General features: G+C 42.1%; 1 protein-coding gene across 2 annotated transcripts in view; it reads right to left on the bottom strand.

Annotated features, from left to right (window-relative positions):
* Positions 1-1,772: 1,772 nt before the first annotated feature.
* SRGAP1 (SLIT-ROBO Rho GTPase activating protein 1) overlaps positions 1,773-24,619 on the bottom strand; it is a 139,268-nt gene continuing 116,421 nt past the window's right edge. For both annotated transcript variants that reach the window (XM_036400967.1, XM_036400966.1), the window contains exons 16-22: positions 20,187-20,292; positions 16,788-17,012; positions 15,662-15,741; positions 7,725-7,905; positions 7,030-7,164; positions 6,558-6,903; positions 1,773-4,823 (exon numbers count right to left, since the gene is read on the bottom strand). In XM_036400967.1, coding sequence (XP_036256860.1) covers positions 4,446-4,823; positions 6,558-6,903; positions 7,030-7,164; positions 7,725-7,905; positions 15,662-15,741; positions 16,788-17,012; positions 20,187-20,292 — 1,451 coding nt within the window. In that variant the 3' untranslated portion in view covers positions 1,773-4,445. The remainder of the gene's footprint in view (positions 4,824-6,557; positions 6,904-7,029; positions 7,165-7,724; positions 7,906-15,661; positions 15,742-16,787; positions 17,013-20,186; positions 20,293-24,619) is intronic.

Below are 24,619 nucleotides of genomic sequence, written 5' to 3'. Positions count from 1 at the left end.
GAGCAAATATGGATCCTTCTGGTCAGGATAAGTCCATGTGCGCCACAGAGTAAGAAATAAACTGTGTGTCTCTGCAAAGGAGAACTTAAGTCCTGGGTGGATCCTCTGTGGGTTCCTTATGCTGTCTGAGGAGGTGTTTGTGCAGGCTGGGGCAGTGCCACATCCTGCTGGAGCTGCATGTGGCTTGAAACAATGATTTGCAGCAGTGGCCTGAGAGCTAAACACTCTGCTGCCACTGCTACTCTTTTTCTGTTTAGCCAATACACTTTTCTCAGCAAAACATCTCATCACCCTTTTGCTTTTCGAGCATCAGTAGAGTCAGCAGTTCCTCCACTACCTGCCAAAAGCTTTGGCTGTCTCCGTGAGAGCTGGGCTTCTTTCCACTACAAAAACTGGAAGGAAGTTAGGAAATCAGCACCGTGCAACACTGAAACTTCATGTTATAAAACAGGAGAAGACTCCTTGTGTTTTCTTACTTATTTTAAAACAGATTAAAAACCACCACATAAGCCCCTCCCCTCACCAGTGAAGGATCTGACTGTGGAAATTGGGTTATGCATCCTCTGGGCTGTGTAGGACCTTGAAAGAGGAATGACCTTTGCTGTCCCCTCCTGTGTGCCTCAGTCAGCTTTTGTGCAGTAGGGGACAAGAAGAAATGCCTGAAGTAGGTCGCTGGACACTGCAGTGCAAAGGCTGCTGCCACGGGCTGATCCATGAGCAGTCACAGCTTTCTCAGCAGGAGAAGTGACAGCCCTGCTCTGAGCTGGGGTACCCCTTCCCCCACACCACCCCACACTGCCTGACACAGAACCACAGCATGGTTTGGGCTGGAAGGCACCTTAAAGATCATCCAGTTCCTACCCCCTGCCATATGCAGGCACACCTTCCACCTTAAAACCAGATTGCTTAAAGCTCCATCCAGCCTGGCCTGGAACACTTCCAGGAATGGGGCATTTGTCTTCTTCAGGCACACAGTGGTCCTCAACAACAACTAGGGATGACTGGTTTGGATTTTTTTTAGCAAGGATTGAGAATGCATTTCCAAATAGCTCTTCCTAAACATCTAAGGTGGGAAAGCATGGCAAGCCTATTTGGGCAGCTGTAGTCCAAGCTCAGGAATTGTCCTTGATAGCATCTGATCCATGTATGGCAGAACATTTCTCTGCAGCTATCAGCCTGACAATCAGACCCCCTGGCTCCAGGAACCAGGGTGTGTATTGCCACCATTTCTCAGACATAAGGTCACTGAAGATGACCTTTAACTGTGGCACTCCCCCCACCCCCTCCCAGCCTTGACAGCATCTCTCTTTTCTTCCAAGAAATATCCCCATTTTAAGAAATGTCCCTTTTAAAATTCTTTTCACTCTATTTTTAAAATATGTAAGCTGGAGTGTTTTCCTCACCCCATTGGGTGGGGTGGGGTGGGGAGCAGGAGGGGGATGGCAGGGTGTTTGGCCAAGTGGGCAGTGGGGGCTTTCCTCAGCCAGTTTGAGCAGGATCGACTACCCTTGATGGGTTCTCAGCAGAACTACGTGAAGGTGGTGGCCCTTTGTGAGGGGTTTTCAGGTAAAGAGGGAGTTTACGTTAAGTTTAGGCAAGGAACTTTCCAGGAACAAGTGCTTCTTCAGGCCAAGAGTGTGATAGCTCTTGATGCAGTGTGGGGTGTGGGTAGCTGGGGGATGCTGGTGTGCTGGATGCTTCCCTATGTGGGAAGTAGATCATTAATGCATGTTGGAAGATACAGTGGTTTCCCCAGCAAAACTACACACACAGACAGAACTATCTTCTTTATTATAAAGATACACTATGAGGAACAAACTTGAATGTATACTGAAGCTTGTAATGGTACATGCCAAAAATGTACAGTACTATACATAAAAGTGCATTGTCACAACAGATTAACAGTACATTTCTCTTCCAGAACTGTGGGTTTTCCATGTTTTTATTTGATCTTCAAGAGTGGAAGGAATGCAATGGGAATGCAGCCATACACGAAACAGGAAAGGATGCAATGGAAATGCAACAGTACAAGAGCAAAGCTACAGCTCCTCTAAAAGTTAAAGGCACTTTCACATGTACATACTACAGATGTACATTGACACAAGTAGGTAACAGTCAACAAGCAGGAAGCTACCAGTACTGCAATTCATCAAACTTGACAGTAAAGGACAATACTGATTGGATTAGGTGTGCAGGAGTTACCCTTTAGTACGCCTGTAGATGTAGCAGTCTTTCCTGTTACATATCCACTTACTATGCTTTAAAGTATCTATAATAACCATCAAACTACACATTAACTGTGTGAATGCACTAAGTGGATGCATTCACTAAATGCACTGTTTCTAATATTTTCTTTTGCTAAACAATTTCTAATAAAAGCATTATGGAGTCCAGTACAGTTATTTAAACATACAAAATTCCCTATGCAATTTAAAGATACACGTATCCATCTCAATTGTGCCAGGTGGGTTAATTTAAAAATGCTAGACAAATTCCAGTTTTGCTCCACTGAGTCTAGTAAACTGGGGAACTACTTGAAAATACCTCTGGTCCCAAACAAGTGAGCAGACCAGCACTGGTCTGCAGCTGGGGCTGGTCTGGCTTAGGCTCTGGCCCTGGCATTAGGGCCAGGCCAAGGATGGAGGTTTGCTGACCCATGCTGCACAGCCCACTGTGATGGATTAAGACTTTGCCTCTAACCTAGATGTGTGTGAAGGCTCTGACTGCATTGAAAAGTATTTGCAAATACCAGCAATAGTTTGGGGCTCAGAGGCAGTTTATGGGGTACTTCTCACACCTAGAGCTTCACATTGCATCACCTGTCTAGAAGGTGTAAACCAGAGCAGGAATAAATTGCTCCTAAATAACAACAGGAAATTACTCCTGTCACCTCAGCAATTATGTCTATCAAATTTTGTCCCTACTCTTCTCCTCCCAAACTCAATTTTTTATGTATAATGAGTTGTAAAATTTCAAGCTTTCCAAAAGTGAGATCTTACAGAATATGTGGAAAAACAGATCTTAATTACAGCCAGTTGTACTTCTGTAGGTGGACCACAAGTGATTTTTCCCCATTTTATTAATTGAACCTTCTTTTGTGGATTGGATGCTTGAAAACATGTTCACAGAAATAGTATTATGGCTTACTGTTGCAATGTGCAAAACAGCTGTAGGTTTAGCTCATGCCTAACAAAGTTTAACAACAGAGCACTAAGCAAAGTTGACAGTCGCCACTCACACAGACATAAGAACGGTACTGATTTCAGTCATTAAAAAAAAGGGAAGTGGAGGGGAAAAGGGTTATGGAAAACTTTAGTCAGCTTGAATCTAGGCAGTAGAAACTCAGCTGCCTGTCCTGTGAGTGACCCCTGCACCACTGGCAGGGGGTAGTCCCCCTTCAGAGTCCCTGTCTTGCTGCTGTCAGCACAACTGAGCATTTGCTGTGCAAGGCAGTCAGCACAGCTGGGTCAGCTCGAAACTTGGACTATTGCAACCCAAATCACGTCCCTAATTGGACACTGAGCAATAAAGTCAATGGGATACTTTTCTGAACTACTGTGTAGTTAGTCCCTTTAATAGCCCCTCATGCTCCCTGATGGACCAACAGGTTCAGGCACTCCCCAGAGCCTGGCTTCTGTGAACATCAAACAAATTCAGCTTCTGTAAAAAATGTGGTATCAGGGAATGAAGGTCTGACTTCATGGGAGAAGGTACACTATTACAGAGGGCAGCAAAAGGAGTTTCTAGATACTATCCTGGAGATGTGCTTTAGCTGTGTCCTGGAATGCTGCTTTGTATCAGTGAGAGCAATGTGATCTCCAGCTCCATTCAGCGCTTGCCTCTAGTGAGACTGCCAACAAGAAAGCTAACACTTGGTGCCAATTATGAGTTTGTAAGGGTTTGGTGATTTTTTCTCTTGTGTCTTAAATAAGAAATGTGGCCTGAGATGACTTAGACATTCCACACAGACACGTAATCCTCACATGCTAAGTTTCAGTTCTTACTAACCTGCTTGAGATTTGGTTTGGTGACCCAGAAATGAGTGGCTCCATGTCCTCTGAACCCCCTCCCGCCCCTTAGTTTTGTGCAGGATCTGTTATTATATAGCTACAGTAAGACTGTGAAGTATGGTACAACGTGGCAAGCTGTCTGTGATCTGTGTTGGTTTTATTACAAATGGTGCAGCATCAAGTTTTCAAGTAAGTCTATGTTTGTTTTTTAAAACTATGCACAATTGTCCAGTTTTTCGTTTAATCGAAACCATACAAAATACAAATGCCCATGTTAATGTAGCTACTTTCAGACAATACATTCAAAAACACTGAAAAACAAAGCCTCTCCAGTTACAAACATGAACAAATGATGTTACGGAGCCCTGACTTCTATTGTTAATCCATCTCTTTCCCTAGCACACCCCAGCTGGGCGCTGTGGGTGGCTGAGCTGCCTACATTGTGCAAGATTTGTCGGCTGGACCCTGGGAAGGAGGAGAAGGCCCTATGCTAGGATTTGTTTTTGGAAGAACAATAGGTTTTGGCCTAAGAGCAGGAGGTTTCAGCTGCACGCCCATTCTAGGGGCCACCATGGGCTTGAAAGTACTCATGGTGTCACTGGAAGAACTAGTGCTACGGCGGATCTGAGGCTCGGAGCTCCTCAGAACAACGCTGTGGAGAGGGCTGAGCGACTCCGTCGAGGTGGCAGGGGTGGGGCTGTTCTTCACTTGCTCCAAGGTGTCCAGCACAACATCAGGGGCGTGTTTGGCCGAGCTCTGCCGCTCCAGCTCACGGAGCTCATTCAGTGCTGTGTTCATTGTCTCCTCGATGTCCTGCGTCAGAGCACATAGAGAGCAGCATGTCATTTGTGTTGCTACTGAATGCCAGAGGAGCAAGGGGAGGGGTAAGGAAATGCATTAATTAATTCACCAACCATCCTCTAACAATTATGATAATGCTAAAATCAATTTCCACCAGATTTATTTGAAAGACATTACGATTGACAACATGGCAGCTTTGGGTGAACATTACAAACATTTAACCTTGTTCATATGAGAGAATCAAAAAAAGGTGTTACACCAAAATCTGCAAGCCATTTATGAAGTGATTGTCAGGACAACTGATGTCTGCTTCGCAATGTTTTAGTGGTGAAGATTTCTGTCATCTCTTGGTTACTGACAACTTTAAAGATTTTAGTCCATTTGTTCACTCTTAGCTAGCTGCTCTGCTCATCTAAAGCCTCAGGTGCTCAGGGTCTGTATTCCCTCATATGGACTACAAAACCTAGTTTTCTAAGGAAATAAAGTTTGTGTGCCCATCAGCTCTTCTCTCCTCTTGTTTCATCAAGTTAAATCTTAAACAGAAAAAAATCTCTAAGATATTGGTCAGTATGAAAACCTAAGAAAAACTATTTTCTTCATCAGGATTTCAGGCCTGAAGGCTAAAAGAATGCACCAAGATACTAGTTTACTGCTTCTCAGTGGTATTGAGATACAACTAATCTTAAAATATCTTGTGTTCCCTGCCTGCTCACACTGACTTTCACATAGTTTAATCAAAGTTTGGGTTCTAGTCTAGGCATAAAAAAGAGATATCTTAAGCCAAACAGTGCTGTTCCAGGAAAGTAAATTAACAGCTTAGAATAAAATATAACAGTAAAAACACTTGCACTTTCTAACCCTAATACATGGGTTCTGACCTAAGCATGCCAGTCCCTTCTATTCCTCACTGGAAGCAGAGTTTGAAAGCAAGCATTATCAGTACATTAAATTTTAAAACATGAGTGCCAGTGTTATTGTAAAATGCGTTTGCAATCATAGAACACCCTCAGGGTGCTCCCAGTAATCACGTTTTCCCTCCTAGACAAAATGTGAGTTCTGAAGACAGAGGCATCTATTTACTCAAGAGCTGTTACCAGCTCAGTACAACAGACCAATTTGACGATCAGGGTACTTCCTACTCCATTCTCTTCACCTCTTCACTGCCAGGAATGAGACAGGTGACTGTTCACACAGTAAGATGGCCCACAACTTATGCAGCTGTGACATCTTGCACATCAGGTTCAACTACATGCCTCAAATCAACACACAGTATGAACTGTATGAAAACTATAAAATCCACAAGACCCTGGACTGTAAATCTCTGCTTTGAATGGCAATGGTCACTACTAGCCAGTCAGAGCACTTTTCTGCTTACCACACTACCGAGACATAATTGAACACTTATTACATGCAAGTCAGAATAGGCCAGCCTTCAACAGAGCACAGCAGTCTATGTAGCTGTTGTAAGACTGTCCTAGTGTTCTGTATGGCAGAGGCAATTTCATTACAGTGTAATGGGAAATAATTTCTTTTTATTGCTTTTGCAATGTTTACTCCCCTTTGTGCTTCTTCTATTCAGGATTGCTTAATCCATCTTCTTTCACACACACTGTTTGGAAAGCCAAGTAGGATATTTCCCTGCACACACCTTCCCACCAGAGCATGCGCTCTGTGCTGTGCTGTGCTATTCAGTGGGATTTGCTGCTCAGAAAATCAGACAGTGCCATAAATAAAAAAGACACAAACCTGAGCTATTGACTCCGGGTCCAGTGGTTTGTGGTCATTGAAACCTGTGTACTGACCAGAGGATGTAGACCTTCTGATGGGAGGGCTGTCGATCTTCTTCAGCGAGTCGTGCCTGCTGATGTTAGTGAGGCTGCCGTGGCCCGGCCGGCGCCGCCGCTCAGGGCTGTCGGCGTTCAGGTTGCGGTTCTGAAGGAGGGCTCTGGGACTGCAGTGAGTTGCCAGGTTGGGGGAGCCCAGCTCCAGGGCCGAGTTGGAGAGAGGGTGAGGTGGGTGTACCGGGCAGTGGCCGTCACTGCTCCTGCCTGGGCGTCTCAGGGGAGGTGGAGGCTCTGTTCTCTTCCTCTGCCTGCACCAGTGGAGAAGTGGTGGAAGAACAAACTGTAGTGAGCCAGCATAAGCATGTGCAGGAGTAATTACTGTGTTAACTGAGCTGTGAGCAGCACTGCTGAAAACATGGTACACTGAGGCTTACCTTCCTGAATACACATCTGAGTGACGGTCAGTAGGAGAGTTCATATCCTTTGATGATGACTTGTCCTCAGTTATGGGTCCGCTGCTGGCCTCGCTGTCTGCTTTTTGGCTCAGTGTGTCTGAGAAAGTATCATCCCTGAACAGAACACAGGTGGTGAGATGAGAAGTCAGTGAGTGAGAGCACCTTGGCACTCTCAGATTTTAATCCCCTTAGGAAAAGCAGGCATGTTGTAAATGCACTGCAGCCCTTGCGCATCTCCCAAAATTGTTTATAATCCCTCTGTTTACTGAGCTCTTTGCACTCTGAGTGTATGTAACCTTTCAGTAAAGAACTTTGTCATCCTTGGCAAAGCACGTGCCTAATACTACAAAACAAGAGTTCAGGGCTGCATTTCCCCAGTTCTTGCTATTCTGAAGTTGAAAGTCAGCAACTGCTACACAGAGATAGTCAAATTAAAATAGGTGCAGCAGCATCTGCCTCTTAATGTACTGGGAACGTATCCATAGAAGTAGCTTAGCCTAGTAGTAGTTTTTGATGGAGCTTTCAATTCAGGGCAGTAAAGACAGGTATCCTGCATAAAAGGCAAATGTTTAATCTATCTGACCCTTCAAACCACTGACCCATTTGGCAAATACTGCTAAGCACTGTAGACTTTACACCGCCCCAAGAACCCAGTCACACCAGACACTGCTTACATATCCTGCACCACTATGTACTGGTGAGGAACAAGGCCATCAATTCCATTGTGCCTTCCTTCCCACCAGTCCTCAGACGCTCGGTGATAGAGCAGAAGGGAAGCTCCTTTCTTGAAAGAGAGTTCTCGTGCAGATCTTCCAACATAGTCAAACTTGGCAATAGCTTCTATGGGCTCGCACTCTGGGTGGGAAGAACAACAAATATCAGATTACATATTGCTCTTTTTGGTTTCATCAACCCCATTTTTTCCATTTTCTCAGTGCTCATTCTGACAGAGATCAGCTAAAGGAAGGCAGACTTCAGGCAGTGGTTACAATGTGCCCCTTACAAAGAAGTATAATTGATCTGTGCCCTAGGTGTGAAACATCTGGGCTGCTTCAGGAGCTGCAGAAAACAACAGCATACTAAAATGTTACAACTGCCTTTGGGAGAGAGGCCTCTGCCTCCTGCTGTAAAGGATCCTGCATGGCTGGAGAGTGGGATGGAGGCCAGGCAATAAAGACTTCTGAAAATAAAAAGAACAAACTCAGATGAATAATCAAAGGCCCAAGGAACTAGCATGATAAGGCAAAAGTAAATAAGAATGCTTTTACCATCTGCAGTGGCAAAGGAAGGAAGACAAGATTAGCCTGTGCATGAGTAGGGATACCCTGCTGAACTGGGCCATGGAATTTCTGTCTTTTACGTGACAAGCATGCAGACCTACTGAAACCTAGTGTTTTACACAGCACCAAAGCCTCCTCCTTTAATTCATTTCCTTAATGCCCTTTTGGAGTGAGACAAGATGGCTCCAGACCACAGGGACAGTCCCTGTGTGGCCTCAAGTTGTTTAAAGCAGCTCTGACTGCTCCAAAATCCTGAGCTGCCCTGATTTCTGCAGGGGAGGCTGGTGTTTTCTGAAACCACACACTGGCTACAGCAGTGCTGGCTAATCCTCTGTCAAAATGCTGGTAAATTCAGACTTAGTTACCAGCCTTAGGCTGGAAATGGGTTCCATCCCATAACCTGTGCCGGGATGGAGACCTACTGATGTCAGCAAAGGGGCCCTGCAGCTATGGCCAGAGCTGTGCCCAGGCATCCAGCAAAAAGCTGTGATTTTCACAAGCTCTCATCTTGTCTGCATAAAACCAAAAGCACCTGAGCTCTAAAAGATGAAATTTTGTCATCAAAGTCTCAAAACATAAAGAAAAAACTGCAAAATACAGGTCTAAAAATCACATACTCTGATGATTCCAGTAACTCAAGAGTCCCTGAAATGACTAATTTCTTTACATAATTAGAGCAATATTTAGATGGAAATTAACATCTGGGCTAATGACTAGCATAGCAACTTTCTGTCTGATGCGAATTAAAATTGCTGAGGTTGTAATTCCCTACAGAACCAGGCTGGTAATGAAAGGCACTGTCCCTTTATGACAACATTTTGCACAGGAATGTCTTTTTAAAATTAACTTCGTTCTACAGTGTGAAAACATAATGACAGCACCTTTATTGAGGTTACAGCTTGCAGCTCATTTTTTAGTAACTTGCCCAGCCTGCAGAAGAGTATCTTGTGGTTTGCTGCTTCTGCAGTCACTTTAAGTGTTCCTGTCAGTGACAAACTGTAGTGTGTATAGAAATCACTAACACAGACACTTTACACAGATGGAATACAGTGATATGGAGAATTTACTGTTACAAACACAGAAGTAATGTATGGTGGCAGAAATTATTTCAATCATATAAATACAATTAAGAACCAAGCAATAACAGTATACATTCCTGAAAATGCATCCCTACTGGATGGCTGTAGAGGACCATATTATCTTTTTTGTTCTTTGTCTTTTTCCTCTCTTTCTCTCTTTTGCTTTCTCTGTCTCACAGCCCCTGCTCTGGACCACTGACATGGCAGCAACAATGTGGGATCTAATCGCTGGTTTTATTTTTTGTTTTCTTCCCTTGCCCTGCATGGACAAAGCACAACTATCATATTCTACCCCATACTCTGAAGTTTGTTGTGGGAAGGAAGAGCTTGTGAGCCAGCACCTTTGAATACCAAATGTACTGTGACTTGTGAGTCAGCACTTTTGGCTGTGTGTTGTGGGAGTTGAGAACTTACTGAAGTGTACTGTACAAAACAAAGGGCTCGTTCACCTCTGCTCTTGTGGAAGTCTGTCGTAAGAAATTTAGGGTGTGTTAGCCAATACCTTTTGAGTCTAAATATTGGGCTGGTGGCCAAAGTTATGGTGACTGTACAATAAAACCTAGGAGTTCCTTGATATGTGTCCAATGTCTTTGTTCAGCCTGATGAGAATTTTTAACAAACATCACGGCACCTACGAACGTCTCGCTCACCGGCATTCCCTGGTGGGTGGGACTGAAACTTTCTTGGTTTATGTTTTTAAGCAAAGAAACTATAATGTTGACACAGAAAGAAACATTCTGGAAATCCGGGCTACCTCTAATGGTGGTGTGATATTATGATATGCTACCCTGTTGTCATTCCTACAGCCTCTAACAGAAAATACAGAGGCCACAAAGTAACTGTAAGGCACAGAAAATGAAAAGAGGTAAAACCAAACATGCCTGTTTATCTTGCATCATCTTTATGAGAGCAATATGAAATGGCAATATGAAATGGCAACAATGTAACACTGACAAAAGAACACAGTTCTCCTATCATGTGTATTGTTCGTAGAATTTATTTTAAGAAGGAAATACTGGAATCAGGTAGGATTGAAAAGCAGACATTTATGAGCACTCTGTTCTCAGATTACAGCTAATTTATGGGTTATGGTAGAGTTGATCAAGAATTCAGAAATAAAATCTCCCAGGCTTTGGAGAGGCAGCCACTCACTAATAGGCAATATTTTAAAATTTTAAAAAAAAAATTAAATCAACCAAACAAAAAAGTTTTACAGTAAGTCAAAATCCCAAATTTCCTGCACATATTTTTCTTAGACATTCTCCACAGTTAACTGATAATGCTCATGAGTACTGGATTGCTGGACAAACCCCTACACTGATTGGCTATGGAATTTCCTGTTTCTCTGCTAACGTCAACAGACCATACAGTATCCCACAATTAAGTATACAGGTCTTTTTATTTACAAATCAGTGGACTAAACTAGAAACAGTTCTGTCTTGCTCACTGGAATTATGCTCATCTAAGTGTAATGTGCAATGAGTATCCTCTTTATTGTATCCTTCTACCACCTGCAAGACTCACATTCTTTCTCAGAGGTCTGAATGACATTGTCCCACTGGAACCAGCTGTATGAATTGTTAATGTACCCATAATGGATGTGACTTTTGAGACATGTACATTAGATTGCCTGGGTAACAAATCCCACCTCCTCAGGGGGGAGTGCCCAGAAAATTTCACACAGATTTCATGAAGAGGACGAAAAATGAGTTCAGACAGGTTTTCCTACTGTGAAAGGGGTGTTTTCATTTCTTTATACACAGAGATAACTTTCCTATAGTAAACAGTACTGAGACTGCACTTAAATAGTAATTCACCTTGTTACAGGTCAAGCTTTAATAGTGAAAACCCAAGTACCATGACAGTTACTCCTAAACATAAATGCATTTGGGAAAGTTAAGCCATTTAATATCAAGGTTACTGAATGACAGATGAGTATTTCCAAAAAGCTAAGGCAATGAAGGCTAAATTTGGGATCTGTAACTCAATTTCTGTGTGGTACTGAATGTCTAACAGTAAAACTGTCAGCTCAGAGGGAAGTGTAATTGCACTGCTCTGTCCGTACCTGCGGGCATTCAGCTAAAATACCAGGAAGTGTTTGGTGGCATACAGGATCTCACCAGCTATCATCTCTAGTGAACCAGGAAATGCTATGGAAAGGAAAAATCAGGACAAACTGAAGAACTGTGGGAACAACTTCTGCTTGGGAGAGCAGAAAGGGCAGAATAAATGTGTTAGTTTTATCTTTGAGATTGGAGTGCCAGACGTAGACCTAACCTCCCTACAGAGGTGATGGCAGTGAATTGGCCCTGGGCTGCCCCCTATGCCTCAGGGCACAAGGAGCTAAGGAAAGGAGGGGACACCATTCCCTGCACTTTTTCTAGGGGAGTTGCTGTTGCTCTGCACTTGCTCAGTTTTCCCAGGTGTACCCTGTCTGTTGGGAATAAAGTACGTCCCAAACTCCCCAGGAACATGGGAGCCTATCTCCATATTTCTTATCTTCTGCATCCCATCAGAGAATAGAGTGGTTCTGTAATTTCAAACTCTTCTCCTCAGGACAGCAGTTTTCTGACTGGGAATAGCAAAAGCAAAGAACTGTTGCAAAGTGTTGACAAAACAGAATTTGGCAAAGTATCGATCACAGCACGCGCTTCTGAAGAGCAAGAAAATGAGTATGTGTTGGAAACAACAATGTACAGTCTGACACGTCCCTGTAAGCTTTGTTTTCAGCAGAAATACCAGCTAAAGTTTTATCCTAAGTTTATGAGATATCTATGGAGAGCATGGCATTAATTTTATGTATGTTTTCCTAGGAGAACTCCATCTGTCTAACTTCCTCAGGAAATGTTTACTTCCTTTGCAAACAATTTAGTCACTCTTTACCATATGACTCCAACAAGAATAAAAAATCTCCATCAGTTTGAAGGTAAAGGAAATATGGTAACAGCTGTTTCAGTAAAACATAAACAATAGCCTTTGAATCTTTACTGCAGAGAGATTTTCAGGTAAAGGTTTGTCTGCAGCAAAATTACAGGTAGTTTTTTTTTGTGTCTCAGCTTGAGTACAAAAGTTCTGAACTTCACAAATTAAATTTCATTTCTAGATTGAAGAGAAAGGAAAAAACTTCTATGTTTCCCTTATCAGGATATTTTCTGGATATCTAAAAAAGTCTGAAAACACTACAGAAAAATGCAGCTCCTTTTTTTTCCTGCTTCCCTTTCCAGTGATCAACTGAAATACATGAACACCTGTAATCATAGGGGGAAAAAAGCCACAACAATTTATATGCTTAAAATAAAGCAGTTATGAAATATTTATATGCTCATTTATATGTGCTAGTATTTTTCCCCTAATCTACTGCATTTTACCTCTGTGGACATAATTAAAATTTAATTTTTAAAGTCTTGTTGTTTTCTAAATTGTAATGAACATTTCTAGCGCTACTGACACAGCCCCTACAGATGGGTTTTTTCCTAGCAGGCACAGAGAGCCACTTGCAGTTTAACTTTACAGCAAGAGTAGTAAAATAAATCCTTTTGGTTTTGATCGTAACCTCTGGATTATGTTTCAATGACCCTGTAATTCCTGTAGGGTAGGCAGCTTGGTCTTACATATGTACACAACATTTTAGCATAAAACTAATCAGATTTTCAACATGAAAAAACCCCTAAGCATTTACAGAATCTGCTTCTTCCATGTCCTAACAGAGGGAGCCATGTAAGTACCACATGTCCGATCAATGCAGCAGCAATGCGGCACCTCCCTTTCTCTCTCTGCACATTCAGCTGGCAATGAAGCATCCAGCTTATCATCAATGAATCAATCACATTAAACCCCCAAAATACTCCAGACCCTTTAGTAGAAGGGTTTTTGTTATCCACCACATGTTTATCAGTGACTCTCACAAAGTTCAGTAAGCAAACTGAAAAATTTTCACCTATTCTCATATCTGGTGTAAACAATACTTTTTAAAAGGAATTGTCTAGAGCACAAACACATGAATGTATGTGCAAAGAGAGAGTGAGTGAATTTAATTTAAAGTCTGTAACCTACATTAGAAAAATGTGCTATTACAACACAAAGCCATTTTTCCATTAATGGAAAAAATGGGTTAGAGCTTGCAGGTTGGAATCGAAAACGAACAGTTTTTGTGTGCAATCCAGGCTTGTTAATCTTCAGCTTTGCAGCAGTATTTATCTAGCTTACAAATATTTTTGTGCTAACAATTATTTCTCTGTAAACACAGATGTCCGCTTCCTTTTGGCACTGAATTAATTAAAAAGGTGTGATGAGGAAACTAGAATTAAACTACTGGGTGATCTGGTGAACAAAAACCCATGTCTTGAGCAGTCAAATCTTTCAACAGAACTTTGTCCTGTTCACAGGTATTCTCTTCAGGGTTTGTCTTCCCCAGTGACACAGTCACAAGTAGTACCAGGACAGGAATGTAAAACTGGTATAACAACACAGTGGTGGGGTACAGCCCGTGATGATTGAGGCCCAAATGATGCATCACACGATGCCACAGTCCTGCTCGTCAGTATCCTGCTGATGTTTTCATCTTTCCTAGGCATGGCTTTGAAGTAACTGCTTTGATGGCTGCTGAAAAGCTGCACTTCTTCTCCATGTCCACTTGTGCCTTTGTCTGTCAGTTTGGTCATGGGACCCTGAAGTTGGCCCCAATATATTGAACTGGTGTGTCATCTACACTTTACTTGTGCTCTAAATGAGAGACAGGCAGGCTTCCTCAGCTTCCACTCTTGCTTCATACCTCCAATGGAAGAAGGTGTTCTTCTAAAGTATAGCTATACTGTCTTGGAAAAATAAGGTGCAACTTTTGAGTTTGTTCACACTGCTTAGAAGAGATGTGCTGTAGAAAGATGGTGGGTTTAGTTGTACAGAGCTGGTCAAGAGGAACCATGCACAGCCTGTCTTGTAGAGCTGCTGGTACTCCCTGCTGCACAGGCATGGCTATACACCCAGGCAGAAGACCAAGATTTCTCTCCTACTCTCAGTCTTCCCTCCTTCTGTAATGTCTGCCCACCCAAATGTCCCTCCTGTCCAAACAGCTGCACTGACAGACTCTGCCTGCCCCTCCTCACCTTGGCAAAGGGGAAGAGACAGACAATCTGTCAGTGACAGCCTGTGTACGTGACCAAGCAGAGGGGTGCAGCTAGAGTGGAACTATTGTTTACCCTGCTCTGTGTGCAATGGGACCAGTGCAGCCAGCTTTCCTATACATACACCTTCCGGTTTCCCTTCCCCACAGCAATTGTCCCAGCTCCTGAACAGTATCCCTTATGACATTATTAAAAAAAAATATATCCTTTTCTGCAGTAGCTCTTTTCCTCCCCTCTCCTCTGCTCTGTCTTTTCCTCTTCCTTCCTCCACACATCCTCTGTAAGGGACAATGGGAAGCTTTTGTTTCTGCTGCTGCACGTGTGCTGGTTGCTCTGTATGGGTTGCCTGCTGGCCAGACAGGCAGAGAGCTCACACTGCTGCTCTTCTCTACATGGAGTGTCATTCTTCACCTCTAATGAGCTACTAATTCTCACAAAATAGTAGTTATATAACAATTTTGAGAATCCTTTTCTATCTGTTAAATTTGCTTGAAACTTGGCAGAAGATACTGTGAGGGACATCAGAAGAATGGTCAAACTGTCACACTTGAATACATATTTATGACCTGGATAAAAAGAATTAATATAATAGAGTTGCATCAATTTTTTCATTGATACCTCTCATACCTAGAAGTATACGTGACTGATATTTACAGAAAATTATTACTGTTCAAAAGTTTCACTGTGGGGGGTACACACATGTTTTTAAGTTGTTATAAATACTTCAGAGAGAGCAGCTTTTAAATTCATATAAAAATAGAGCTTCAATGGCAAATATCCTATAGCTGCAATATTTAAGGGCATACTTTTGACAAGTTTAGTTTTTGTAGACAAAAGAGTCACTAAAAATGTAACACTATGTCAGAAAATAATATGTGCTGACTGAAATAGTTTCTCTCTTGCCCTTCCTGTGACTGGGCAAATCAGGAGAGAACAAGGAAACAGCTGGTCAAACACAGATGAATCAAGAGTGCAAAAGCACACAAACAGAGATTGAAGATTTGGTACAGAAAACCAGGACTGAAATTTCCTTCTTTCAAATAAGACACAATTAGGAAAGGAAGAAGGTCTCCTGCCTGGAACACCTGTAGAACTTACCCCCATCAAAGGCACAGTAAAGTGACAGACTCACCATCTTCACTGGTGTGGGGCTCTGTACTGGCATCCTGGTCCCCCTCCTCCAAGGTACCATGCTCACTGTATGGGCTGTCACTGGAGGCAAGCAGAGAGGAACCACATACATCAAGCAGAGAGAACCACATACATCTTATAATGTTACAGAGTTATGTGCAACATAATTATCCTCGTGCGCTATGAATACATAATTAATAAAGAAGCCTGTATGCATTTTCTTGAAACAAAATCCCAACATTAAGAAGCCCTCAGAACATTTGATTCCTTTATATATAAAAAGTGTGTGTGTTTGCTGCCAAGGGGGCGTCCTGGTTTTGGCTGGGATAGAGTTAATTTTCTTCCACATAGCTGGTACAGTGCTGTGTTTTGTATTTAGGATGGGAATCATGTTGATAACACACTGATGTTTTAGCTGCTCCTGAGCAGTGTTTACACTGAACACCCCACCACAACCTTTAAGTAGACTTGGGGGCACAAGAAGCTGGAAGGAGACACAGCCAGGACATCTGACCCAAACCAACCAAATGGGTATTCCAGACCACGTGGCATCATGCTCAGCACATAAACTTGGGACAAAGCTGGTCAGGGGCTGCTGCTCAGGCACTGGCTGGGCACCCATCAGTGATGATGAACAACTGCATTGCGCATCACTTGTTTTGCATATTCTAATTATTGTTATTTGCCCTTTCTTTTCTGTCCTATGAAACTGTCTTCACTTCAACACATGAATTTTACATTTTTTTCCCAATTCTCTCCCCCATCCCACTGTGGGGAGAGTGAGTGAGTGGCTGTGTGTTATTTAGCTACCTGCCCTGTTAAAGCACAATAAAGAAAAGGAGCAGGCATAATAAGCTGAAATTTCCTAAGGTGGTTCACAGCCAAAGAAACAATTTCCTACCTGCCTGTGTGCTCTGTACATCCGGAATTCTATCTCTGGCTGAACACAAAGCAACTTCCTCCACAAAATGTTGTAGGAAGCATCATCATAATTGCTTTCGCTTTACTTTTTCATACTGTTTTTACATTTTACTGTGTGGACCTAAATGCTCTTCTCATTTATCTTCATACTTCTAACCAGCCTAATGATTTTGTTTAGGAGACAGAAGGATAATATTCTGACTTACCAATAGTCATCTCCAGCCATGCATTTTTCATACACTGGTCCATCAAGTTCTTTCACATCTGGAAAAATAGCCTCATGATGGATGATGATAGTTTTGATTATCTCATTCACATGTGCCTGACAAGACACCTGGTCTTGTATGTCTGGAACAGGCATCAGGGTTGGCCCAAAACAAATGGCCAAGTTGTATGGATCCATCATGTTTTCATCACTGTACTGTGAAAGGCTGTTATAACACAAAAATCAAGAAAAATTGACTTTTCCACTGTGACTAACCTTATTCAGACAACTGTAGAAAACTTTTTGAAATCATAGCTTGGAGATTTCCTGTTGTCATTGACAATCCCACATAAAGTAACGGAAACAAGATTTCTTCAATAGATTATATACACTATAAAGTGAGTTTATGCCACATATGTATTTATGTATGTGTATGTGTTCCCAGGCTACCATGTTGAGTGTACACTGACTTAATGGGCTAACATCAACTGCTACTGCTTCTAGCTCAACAATGCTCCAAGTGGACTGGATGCAAAGTGGGTCTACATTTCTCATTGGACCTGGGTGCATCTCTTTCAACAGCCAGGTACACAACTTAGGCACACAGAATTGTCTTCTGCAGGCAACTAAGTTCCTGGATCTTGCAAGGGCTCTTGTGACCTTTGGGTTCTGTTTTTACTATAGACTAAAATTCCTAAGCACCTTGCCTTCTGCCCAAAAAAACATATATAACAGTTTCATTATGGAAGTGTCCAAATGAAAAGCCTTCATTGTTATTAATCAACTTTTGCAAGCTCTCCTTTCTTCCAGAAAATGCAAGGTTACTAATTTTCTAATTTGAATGAGAAGTTGCTATCTATTCCCTTGTTTAAAAGCATTTGCATTTTTACTGAATGCCAGTGCTGGCTTTTTGAATGGTTCTATGTGGGGCTAAGTCAAATAGAATCTGAAGTGCTGGGATGCCCTATACTGTGTTGTCCTGCACTCTGAAGCAGCATAGGAATTCTGATGTCTGGTTGTGTTCAAATACAACACCATGTTCCCTCTAGAACAGGAATTTTAGAGAGTGTTTTCCTTGTTTAATCAATACATATGCAAACCTTCTACATGACTACCCTCATAACTAGCTTTTAAAATTAATCATGTTTGCCCCTTTCTTATGCCATGATTTACTATCTTGTCCTGTGTGTTAATTGGAGACATCTTGTTCTTCTGATTTATCAGGTGGTTCAGACTTTATACATGCACAACTGTAAAAAAAGCTTGTAACAATCATTGTGAAATGTGAAGTTCTGCTGATGGCTGTTAATAAGCAGTGCTCCTCAGGGCTCAGTGGCAAGGCTGGTACTGTTTAGCATCTCCATGAATGACCTACACAAGGGGATGGAGGCACACTCAGCCAGCTTACAGGTGATGCCACACAGGGAAGGGAGCAGTAAATGTGTCAAAGGTCAGACACAGGGCTACCATTTAGAAGGACCTTGACAAGATGGAGGAATAGAATGGAAAAATGGGAATTCATTCCACAGCATTTGTGACTATATTAGGAAAAGGCAGCAGGTTAAGGGAATAAATGATTCCTTTTCCAACTGGTGCTTGTGAAGTTGCACATGAGGTTCTGTGGCTAGTTTTGAGAGATTGACAAACTGGTACAAGCCCAGAAAAGGACTACTACAGAGATGTCTGGGGAGCTGAAGCATATGAATTAAAATCTAAAGCAGAGAGAAGTGGGTTTGTTCAGCCTTTGGATAAGAAAGTTACAATTTTTTGCAATCTCCTACTATATATAAGATTATTAACAAGAGCAAGACAGACACAGGTGCAAAGAGATGCGAGGCAATAGACACAGCAAGGGCTATTCCAATGAAAGCACAAAAAATTTCTTTACTATAACAGTGACCTAGTCCTGGGACTGACTGCCTGGAGAGGCTGTGGAGTTGCTGCCATTTGAGGTTCTTGACTGGCCAAAGCCTTGAGCAACTTGATCTAACTTTGGAGCCTTGTGTGGGAGGCTACACCAGGCTAGGTCTGCCATGAGACATGATGACTTCATGTGGTCAAGCAGGCATAACTGCATATGCAAAAAGCAGAATGGGATTTGCAGGAAGTCAAATAATGGGAACATTTTTCCTGTAGATGCATCAGGAGCAATTAGGAGGCAGTAAGGTATTTAATCTGCTTTCCAAATTGCATTCCTGTGGAGAGCACAGATGCAGCTAACATGATCACATAACAAGTACAGCCCTAGACAGCTCTGGTCTATCTGTATGTCTCTGCAGAGGAGAAGCTGTGATGTAATTTACCTCGTGTAATTTTTGGGGGATGGATTCAGTTTCAAATGAATGGTTATTTTCATAAAACTTTAGATCTCTGTCTCTCTCTTAAATACTGCTTGAAAGTGGTTCAGAAATTGCTAGAAGAAAGGAAACAGGAACAGCTGTGACTACAGGCATGAACAAATAACCTGGCTGCAAAAGACCCTGTTTCTATAGGAACAGACAGGCTGGATGAAATGGGGAAGGTCACAAAGACAGAATGAATCAGCAAAGGGCAAATTTAGGAAAAAAGAGGAAAAAGGTGATAAGAAAACAGAGCAGGAAACAGACAAATTGACAGTAGAAAGAGAAAACTTAGAATCAGGGCAAAGTGCACATAAGCAAAATTTTCTGTGTAACCACTGGGGTCAGCAAAACCAGAGAGGGCCATGAAGGACTGAAGGAAGAAACACAGTTCAATTGCCTAGCCTGTCTTTTATTTTCTCTTACAGGAAGAAGAAGTTTTTTCTGGGATGATGAAGACATGAACACCACTTTCCCTCTCAAACAATCCTCCTTCCAGCCTGTGTTTTGCAACGTGAGAAACAAACTACTCTACATCGAAGCATACTCAGGGGATGTGTCCTCTCTGTACTCATACTCCTGTTATCAGAAAACAGAAGCAGCAAGACAAAGTCTCACCCTGGCAGTGCCTATCATCAAACAGGTAGCTTGTAGTGCCTGTGTTGCTTGAATATACTGGGGTTTTTCCCATCAGGAGAAATCAGTTTGAGACAAGGAAAAGAAATGCATTTTTAAATTGCATAAACTAGTTTTAATGTAGCTACAGTTTGTATTTGTTATTTTTCTTATTGTCTTATTCTGTTGCCAGCTTTAATGCTGTAGACTGCACTCCCCATTTCAGACAACACTTTAATCTGTCTTATTCAATTCTGGACAAATGGAATTTTCATTTGAACGGAATCCAGCGTTTTCATTCTATTTCCACTGCCAATTAGAAGATCATATTTTGTGTTAAATGGAGCTCAAACGTGAATTCTACATAGAGTATGAGTGAACCCAAAGAACTTCAACAGCAGCAAAGGAAGGCAGAGACAGTTGCAGCAGCTGGGGTCAGTACTTACTGGTTGAGGAAGGCGAAGAGGTATCTCATCACTATAAGGACCGACCTGGGCAAAGTAAGGAGCAGTTTGCGGATGTGAAGAGCCCTCTCATAGAGATTGTCTATTCCTGCAAACAGAAGAAAGTGTTTTATGTTCCCTTGTATATGATTGTCAAAAAGAGCATTAAGTCAATTTACTCAATTTACTTTGACTTTTTATCATCACATGCCTCTAGTCAGTATTGTCTTATTCTGGCCTATCACAAAAATGAGATCTAGAAGTTCTTTTCCCTCTCATTAAAACCATACAGCTTAGAAGTAACAGTTTTTAAAGAAGATACAAATCTGTCTAAATCAAACACTGGACACTTGCTGAGCTTTACAGCTCACAAAACCACAAAATCAGTACATAAATAACCTGAAGGAATCAAGGAAAGATGCTGGCCATTCCTTTCAAATACAGATGCATTCTCTTAATTTGAATTTTCCCATCAGACATTTAATCCGATCACCAAGCTTCTCTAGCAAGTTTTCTTAATCAAATATCCAGCTATAACTCTCTTAGTGGCAAAATAGGAGAAAGGCCTTTTTTTTTTTTTTGGTATGGAGCCAAGAAACACAAAGATTGCATTTTTCTCAAATGATTTTATAGCAGTCCACGGAAATTCTTCTGAAGTAGGAAGAATCATCTGATAAAGGCATCAGTTCCTAATGTCCTGTAACAAGGATGCACTATTTTCCATGCTGGTCAGAAGGACTGTGTGGCTGCAAGTCGGGCAATGATGGGATAAAAGCTTGAAGTGTTTTTCAGAAAAAGCAGTATCTCAGTTTTTAACTCAGTGTGTTTTCTGAGTCCACAGTAAATGACACTGTGGGAACAACCTCAAATTTCAGTAATGCTTTTTATGTGAGCCAAGAAAGTATGCTGCAATTAACAAAATCTAGGGGAAATCTTAGCAGACAAAGATGAGAAATCCTGTCAGTGGCACTAAAGTGGATATTCAGCAATTTGGAAATCAGAAACAGGAGCTGATTCCAATAGCTGAAAAACAGATTGTACCACAAAATGTGGTATTTAGGAGTGTACAATTAAAATAATTACTTACATAAAAATGTGTTAAGTGAAAGTGTACATAAGTAATACACATCAGAATTACTGGCATTATTTATGTGCTCTTTGGTATGGCTATTTAAGTATTCATTTGCAGATGCAAAATGTGTGTTGACTTACATTTCTTAGAAGAAAACTGGTATCTAGTAATTGTTATTTTGGTATTAAAAACTAAGCACCAGAAGAGCATGTTGGCAGCAAGACTTTGTTTGCCACCTAGGTGTTATAGTTCACTAGGAAATGCCAGTGCAGCAAAAGGGTGTGAGATCTGCTCCCACATCAGCATTCACAGGAGATTCCACTGGCTCAGCACCACTAGTGTGCTGGGACAAAAGATTCTGGGATGGGATCAGACTGGCCTCCATCAGAGTTTCTGTAGAAGCACAACTGCCTACCACTGCTTGCATGAAGAAGTCCATTTGGCTTATGGTATCTACTGCAGAGGCAGAACAGCAAAACTCTGGCAGGAAGTAAAAATGTATTCCCCAGCAGAGACCCTGAAGGCTGGACAGTGTCCCTGGCGAGCTGCTGCAGAGCTGGTAGGAAAAAGGACTGCTGACAAGCTGTATAATTTATAACCTAATGAGTCACTCTGAACCCAAACACTAGCTGGAAATCAGTTCAAGCCGTCTCAAGTGGAGCATGGGACCTAAAATTTCTTTTTATGTTTCTTGTAAACATGGACTGCATGAGTCAAGAAATACTTCTGATTACTGGTTAAGAACTGGTGTCCATGGCAGGGACATGCCAAGTCTGGGAGCTGCTTGCATAGTGAACATCCACAGAGCAACTACAGTTGTCCTTTCCCATTCCAGTGCATCTTTCAACACTCCTGCTTCAGCAGCACATGTGTGCTGCATGTGGGAAGCTGGAGGGCAGTTTTGATGCAACACCAGGACTTGCATTCTGCATTACAGCCTTTCCTGGCTAATACCTTGTGCTACAGTCCTGCCTCCTCCAGACAATTCTGGAGACTGGCCCTGCTCCAGGTTCAGTCATTGCTGAATTCAAATCAGACCTGAGAAATGCAGCGGGCTGGGACCCAAGGTGGGTTCAGCAGCTCCTTCTAGCAGTGTGTTGCCTGAATGGCTGCAATAGCTCTGTCTAAACTAGTGAGCTAAACCAGGATGGGGCACACTGGCAGGCAATTACCACTCAGTAGTTATCACACTCTCCAGTGTGCTTGTGGTCCCTGCCAACTACAATTTTTCCAAGCAATTCCTGGACAAGTTTGACAGATGCATGAGTCAGGAACCAGTCCCAGTAGGCAGCACAGAGATGGTGGAGCAGGTACAGATATTCTGGCTGTGTAGTCATGTATTGAACTATCCCAGCTGTCCTCCTAGGAGCATGATCAGTACTAAGTACTTGAAGTGACCTGCACTCCATACTGAAGCAGTTACAAGCCATATATGCTTGAATGAGAGGTGTGTGTTACCAGTATTTTCCTGGTAACACTGGACCCAGTTTCCATGAAAGTCTCTTTATTGAAAATCCAAACTACTGTCAAGTGGTAAATTTATGTACTTTCCACATTATTTCAAGAGGTTGCACTGATTTGATTTAAAGGAGCTAGGTAATGATGTAATGTATTTGCATGCTGTTTTGAAATGTGGAGCTGAATTTCCCCATTGCTTGAGTGTATGCAGCACATGAGTGTTTGGGTACTTAGGAAAGATGGAATGAATACAGAGCAATCTTTTTACATGCAGGCAGAAAGAATTTGCAGCTCTGCTGCTTCTCATGCAGAGAAAAGCTAAAACATTGCTTTGCCTCCAATGGCTTTGCTAAAGAGAGCCTCAGGGCAGAAGGACCATCCACACTGGTTGCTGCAAGGAAATACTGGCAAGCTCAATGCTGGAGAGAGCTGGACACACCTCCCCTCTCACAGTACTTCTGTTGGAGACACTCTTTTCATTACTCTGATTTTTTCTACCTGAGTGCCTGATGAGGTATTACCCATTTCTCAGCTAAGAAAACAGAAGTGCTTGCTATTACATGATTTGTCCTAGTAATGCAATTTAACTGCTGAGCTGAAATAGAAATCAGGGGATTTGAAAACTGGTTCATTACTCTAATGATATGATGAGACTCATATTCCCAAAGAGAAGCAAGAGGACAAGCCTCTGGCAAGGCCAAACACACTGAGAATTAATGTATTTTTTCTGACTGTGGAGAGAGACAGGGAAGAGAGATCTCTATGAAGGACACAGGAATATCAACTACAAATCAAGACTAATGTCAACTAAATATCACACAGTGAAATGGTTATTATTTTCTAGTTCCCAGTTCTCAGAGCAAAGCAAAACTTTTGGAGCTCTGCTCTGACACATCTGCCTTCCAGACCCATCTCTGCCATGGGGGTCAAACCCACAAGCAGGAGAGTTTCTTGTCAGCAAAATGAGAAGCTGCTTGTTATGGGAACACTGTGCTTCTGTCAAAGCAGAGCACAGGAGATAGTTGTAGGGTGGAACAAGAGGAGGGGAAGGAGGCAGCTTCTGGAGTTCCATGACTGTAGCACTTTGTGGAAGAGCCAGGCACCTGAGCCAGAAGCATTAATGTACCTTCATCAGACAAGAGTGGAACAAGTATTCTAATAATATAAGGAATTTTATTTTCTGTCTATCCATAACATTATCTAGGCATCTAAGTTTCTGAAGTGTTTTGGATCTAAGAAGCCTCCACCAGTTACTACAAAAAATGAAAAACAGAGAGCTCAGAGGTCATTTAAGTCTACAGTCTTAGCCTCTGACTTCACTTTAATCCCCTCTGAAAGATGTCTGTTCAACTTGTTCATAAAATCCTCCAAAAAGGCAGTTCACAAGCTCCACAAGAAAATCTGTTGAGGTGCAATCCTACATTGCTCTTGGAAAAGCCTTTATTTACTGATCTCACAGGGACTTACTCTGCAAATGTTCCATGCCCTTCATCTGGATGAATGAATCCAGAAGAGATTAATGTCATTGCATATATTTATCAGCTAGCTGCCTCTCTCTCAGCCACACACTAAGGACTGGTTCTCAATCACACAGATAGACATAAATCCTAGGCACTCAAGCCTTGAAAAGTGTGATCTTCAGTCTCCAAGAACACTGGAACCTCTTCTGGAGAGGCACTGTCACCTTCACTGGCTGTAAAGACACACAGAAACAACAAATCTCTACTTTTCTCTTCCAGGAGAAATAACAGTTTTAACCACCTGGTCCCTCATGATGAGGTTTTTGAAAGGTAACTCCAAATTAAAACAGATCAGAAGTGAACAATCTACCACAGAAGAGTAAAGGAAACCTGAGAGGGGAGAAAACAGTTACTAACAGAAGCCCCCAAAACACAAATAAACAAAA

This window comes from Molothrus ater, chromosome 5 (assembly GCF_012460135.2).
Source record: "Molothrus ater isolate BHLD 08-10-18 breed brown headed cowbird chromosome 5, BPBGC_Mater_1.1, whole genome shotgun sequence".
NCBI classification, from domain to species: Eukaryota; Metazoa; Chordata; class Aves; order Passeriformes; family Icteridae; genus Molothrus; species Molothrus ater.
This window is presented reverse-complemented; position numbering and strand designations above follow the sequence as displayed.